This window comes from Pinus tabuliformis, chromosome 1_1 (assembly GCF_031772625.1).
Source record: "Pinus tabuliformis cultivar Carrire ecotype Pingquan chromosome 1_1, CPIR1, whole genome shotgun sequence".
Lineage (NCBI taxonomy): Eukaryota > Viridiplantae > Streptophyta > Pinopsida > Pinales > Pinaceae > Pinus > Pinus tabuliformis.
Window position 1 is genome coordinate 97,171,972 of NC_142297.1, and position 5,735 is coordinate 97,177,706.

General features: G+C 40.9%; 1 protein-coding gene across 1 annotated transcript; it reads left to right on the forward strand.

Annotated features, from left to right (window-relative positions):
* The first annotated feature begins 1,204 nt into the window (after positions 1 to 1,204).
* Positions 1,205 to 3,995, forward strand: LOC149211833 (ammonium transporter 1 member 1-like). The gene has a single exon (XM_089391593.1). The coding sequence runs from the start codon at positions 2,263 to 2,265 to the stop codon at positions 3,844 to 3,846; it is 1,584 nt and encodes a 527-aa protein (XP_089247719.1). The 5' UTR covers positions 1,205 to 2,262; the 3' UTR covers positions 3,847 to 3,995.
* The last annotated feature ends 1,740 nt before the right edge of the window (positions 3,996 to 5,735 follow it).

Consider the following 5,735-nt stretch of genomic DNA (forward strand, 5'->3'; position numbering starts at 1 on the left):
GGAAGGATGCAAATGTCATCGGTCTGCCGATTGATCTCCACCCTTCATGGAATCTGTTCTCAGTCGCATTACAGGATAGTGGGATTATTCATGGAGGCACTCTTGACCATCTATCCTGGTTCTCCTCAAACAGCTCGACGGTTCCTAGAGTAAAAGACATTTACTGTGCCTTCATTTGCTCAAAGACTTCAATTTCTCCACCTATCTTCCTGGTCGTTCTTTGGAAAACAGGCTGCCCTACTAGAATGATCCTTTTTGCCTGGATGGTTTTTAACAACCGTAATCTCTCTTGGGACAATCTTAGGAAAAGGAGCTGGCATGGCCCCAACAGATGCTCGATGTGCGAGTCTGAAGAAGAGACAAACTTACATATGTTCTTTCAGTGCAATACTTCTCAGAAAATCTGGTATGAACTCGCCATTTTTTTTTATTTCCCTCACAATGTTTTTGACTCTGTTCATGCAGCTTTCCATTGGTGGTGCTCACAATGCGCGGCAAGGCGTCCCCTTCTTGTTATCACGTTATGGTATGCCTGGAAATGGCGGAATCATAAAATCTTTAGAGATTCCAAGACCCCTTTCTCTGCCATTTTGCAAAGTATCTGCTCTAGCTTTGATGCTATCACAGGTTTATAGGCCTAATACATCTGTCTTATCATGTTTTTTGCTCCCTCTATTTTGACTTAATGCCAAAGTATGTTCATCTCCAGCCATCTAGCATCATATGCAACCATTATTTGTATCCATCATACTCATACTCTGAGTTTTTGCTATATATCATCCTATCATCATGATCTAGCTCTATGTGACTTGATATCCACTCAAGTCCCTCTCATATGTTTTCAATTGTAACTCTTTATATTGACTTAATATAATCCATATTGCTTTTTCTTCTGGAAAAAAATAAAAACATTTTCTTATCCTAATTTCAATTAACCAAATTTTCCCTTCAATTTTCGTAAATAATTCCAAGAATCACTGAATTTACTTAAACTCCTTTTGCCCTTCAGAGACAGACAATTTGCACCTATCACATGTCAACAACAGCAGCTTTATTAAAAAGGACACTCCTTTTTATTTTTGTACAGTTCCCCATTAAATTTCCATTTTTCTCTTCCTTGGGTGACTTTGGTCGCAGGCCCGAACCTTTCTGTGGATAGGAAAAAGCTTTTAGCCAATGGACGAAGGACAATGCTCTCGCGTAACCACGTGTCTAGCGCCTTTGAATTCTTGATTGAAGAGAAATATATTATATTTTCCTTGGTAACGTTACTTTAATAAACTCAATCCGGCAGAGGAAGATTTCGTGCCAACGGGCGTCGCAAGTTCGAATCCCACCGTATTTGCATCTAGCATTTCAGTTCTTCGAAGTCTGCGTTCAACGTTCGATCCCTCCCGCTCGGAGCTCAAATCTTTGAACCAGACATCTCAAAGCTCGGACTCCACTTCTCCTGCTTCAAATTCCGTGTCGATGTTCGAATCCCACCAGCTCCGACGTCCTAGATCGTATTTCAGTTCTCCTGCTTCGAATCCCGTGCTTCTCAAAACTCTTATTTCAATTTCGGGTTCTACTCCGGTAATTTTCAAACCTAGTATTTCAGTTCTCCGGGTTCGAGTTCTCTAATTCCGGAGATCGTATCTTATTTCTCGCCGTTCTAATCCCGTCCTTTTAAAGCTTGGATGCAGTTCTACCGTTAAAGATCGTACTATACTTCTCCCGGTTCGAATCCTGTCCTTCTCAAAGCTCGTATTACAGTTCTCCGGTTCGAATCCAGTAATTCTCAAAGCTCGTATCTCTGATCTGACTGTTCGAATGTCGTTCTATTAAAGGTTGTATTTCAGTTCTTCCAGTTAAATCATGGCCGTTTAACTATCGCACTTCACTTCTCCTGGGTCGAATCCTGTCCCTTCAAAGCTCGTATTTCACTTATCCCGGTTTGGATCCGGTCGCTTTAAAGTTTCAACTACAGTTTTCCTGGTTTCAATCCAGTCCCTTTGAAATTAGTATTTCACTTCTTCCGGTTCAAATCTTGCCCCCTTCAAAGACTCTATCTCCGGCTCGAACTCCATATGTTCTAAGCCTGTCTTTCGACGTCTGGCGGTTCGAATCGCGTCACTTAAAGCTCGATTTAGGTTCTATTTTCGTTTCTTTAAATCTCGTATTTTACTTCCTCCTGTTTGAGTCTCGTCCCTCTCAAAGCGCGCATTACACTTCTGCCAACTCGAATTTGCCGTCGCGGGATCAAACCCCGCCTTGTCCGTCATGTCTAACTTCGACTACAGCTGCACGGCACCCGAGCTGGCAATGCTTCAGAGCCTCCTAAACGGCACGGCGGGTGACTTCTTCTGCAACAAGCTGCAGGCCGTTTCTGACCGTCTCTCGGCGACGTCCCGCGCAGTGGACAGCACCTACCTGCTCTTCTCGGCCTTTCTCGTTTTCTCCATGCAGCTAGGGTTTGCCATGCTGTGCGCGGGTTCCGTGCGGGCCAAGAACACCGTGAACATCATGCTCACGAACGTTCTCGATGCGGCCGCGGGCGGTATCTTTTACTATCTCTTCGGCTTCGCGTTCGCCTTCGGAAGGGGCAAACACTCCAACGGCTTCATTGGGCATTACTTCTTCGGACTGACAGAGGTGCCGAACCAGGAATACCAGTACGATTACGCATATTTTCTGTACCAGTGGGCGTTCGCCATCGCAGCCGCAGGGATCACCAGCGGCTCCATAGCGGAGCGCACGCAGTTTGTGGCGTATTTGATCTACAGTTCGATTCTCACGGGGTTCGTTTACCCGGTAGTTTCGCACTGGGTATGGTCGCCCGACGGCTGGCTGAACGCTTCGAACGCTAGCGGTTTACTTTTCGGCAGTGGAGTCTATGACTTCGCGGGCAGCGGGGTTGTTCACATGGTGGGCGGGATCGCGGGCTTCTGGGGAGCGCTTATTGAAGGGCCGAGGATAGGCCGATATGACAAGGAAGGGAAACCCAACGGTATCAGGGGTCACAGTGCCACGTTAGTTGTCTTGGGTACCTTTCTATTGTGGTTCGGGTGGTATGGGTTCAATCCTGGGTCATTTGGCAAGATCTTGGTGCCGTATGGTACAGGTGGGGGTAGTTACGTGGACGGCCAGTGGACGGCGATTGGTAGGACCGCTGTCACGACCACACTTGCTGGGTGTTCTGCGGCGTTGACCACGTTATTTGGGCGAAGGCTCTTAACAGGGCACTGGAATGTCTTGGACGTGTGCAATGGGTTGCTCGGTGGTTTTGCCGCGATCACAGGGGGTTGCTCCATCGTGGATCCATGGGCCGCTATTCTGTGTGGGTTTGTCTCAGCGTGGGTGTTGATAGGCTTCAACATCTTGGCTGGCAAGATGAAGTATGATGATCCCCTAGAGGCTGCGCAACTTCATGGTGGTTGCGGGGCTTGGGGAATCATCTTTACCGCACTCTTTGCGAAAGAAGAGTATGTTTTGCAAGCGTATGGTCTGCTTCCTAATGGGAAGTCCTCGAGGCCATATGGATTATTCATGGGTGGAGACGGAAGGCTCCTAGCTGCCCATGTCATACAAATTATCGTTACCACAGGATGGGTCACTGCAACCATGGCACCTGTTTTCTCTGTTTTGCACAGGTTCAAACTTCTCCGGGTTTCTGCAGCGGATGAGATGGCTGGCATGGATGTGACTCGTCATGGTGGAGGTGCTTATGTGTATCATGACAGTGATGGTGACAAACATATCCATCCAGGTGGCTTCATGATGAAGGCCTCTCGAAATATGACTGAATTTCCTCACAACAACAACTATCGAAATGGTGCAGAAGACAATGGTGATGATACCCTGTAATAAAAAAATATCCGTTCCCTATTGAACAATTTAGTGTTCTTGCAAGTTGAAAAAAGTAATGGGTGTGTACGTGGTCGGAGTTAAATTATAATGCCGCGATAAATTTGTACTTCAAAGAACCTGGTATAAGCATGTGCGTTTTGATATTACTCGCAGACATGAATAATTGGCATCGTAGGTTAAAGATTAAACAAATTGATTGATTGATTGTCGTAGTAAAAATTGATCCGTATTATATTCTGCATTTTTTATAATATTATAATAAAGTACTGAAAAGAGTATTAAATGTTAGGCTAAAGTTAGGTCATGATCAATATATCGTAGTCCACATATATGTTTATGATGTGAAATGAAGCACGTCGAATCTGGGAAACTAATATGATAATATGAGTTATAATAAAGTATTGAAAAGAGTACTGAATGTTAGGCTAAAGTTAGGTTATGATAATATGATAATATGAGTTGTCATATTTGCTGTGCGTGTACGATTTGTCTTGCATGAAAGTGAACAGGATAATCTTTCTGTGGACTCATTGTACACAAATTGGATAAGACTAAAGATAGCCACGTGGAGAATATATTAAAATGAGTAAGATTTTTTTTTACAAGAAAGGAGGGGAGACGATGTAATGTTTAAAACTCATCAGTTTTTTAATTAAATTTAAAATGATATGAATAATTTATCAGTGTTATCATGTAGATTAGCATTTCACAAATTTGTTTTCTCACACGTGTTTTTTAATTTGATAATTATATACAGAAGTGAGATATTAATGTTTAATTGAAAATATTATGATGTCAGCTCGTTAAAAGTTCAGAGAGTGTTTGCGTTAAGATTCATTGGAGTAAACTAATAATTTTGATAAGTGTGCCTAGGATTAAAGATCTTCCTTTTGAATGCAAGATTTTCATTATAATTATGTGATTAATGAATGATTAGTTATTATTTAAGATTTAAATATTTTATTTAGTAAAAAAATATTTAAAAATATTTAATTAAAATTAATGGAAAGTAGACTCATAAGGTTGTAAGTGTTTATCTTAAGAGAATAGTAGATGATTGAATGATTATCTTATCTAACAAACAAAAATTCTAATCTTTTGTTGTTATTTCTTATCAATGTTTGTTAATTGCAACTTAGATGATTGCATTTGTTGGGAGGAATTTTGAAAAAATCAACTATAAATTTGAAGTGATGCCCCCATCTTGTAGGTGTTAGTTGAACAAAAATATCAATGTTAGTGGTGAATATGCCATTTTAATAATAATTTATGTAATTCCTCTAATTAAACATTGAATAACTTATGTAACTTCATTTTTATTAATTACATGTTTTTTTTTTGTTTTTTTTCTTCATAAGTTGCATTGGATTATTTCAATAAAGCAAAGGGATAAACTTCTCATTAAATTGTTTCCATGAATAAGTTGTTAATATGGTTTTTCATTAAGCCTTGATTAAGAGTGACTCAATATTGTATCAACATTCAACTACGAACCACCTTCTGACTCTTAAGTTCATTACAAAGAAGTGTTGTAATAATAAAAATGATCTCTCATGTTGTTTCATCGAATTTAGAAAAGTTTTTGACACTATTCCCATGACAAACATGTGAAAGTGGTTGGAAGTGGTCACATTGATTCCTCTTGAGTTGAGGATTGTTGTGGCAGGGTTATATGACAATGTTATTGCCAGGTTTAGAACCATTGAGGGCTAGTCAAAATAAAATATTTGCAATATTGCAGTCAAGCAAGGGTGTTGCTTGTTCTTTACCCTTTTCAACATATACACTAATAAGCTAGAAGAGTGTTTGGAAGATGCAAGTTATGTTGGCCCCATGCTCAATAGTGAAGTCATAACTCTCCTCCTTTGTGTTGATGATTGTTCTTT

Coding starts and splice junctions, on each gene's coding strand:
- LOC149211833 (XM_089391593.1), top strand. CDS start 2,263: ATGTCTAACTTCGACTACAGCTGCACGGCACCCGAGCTGGCAATGCTT.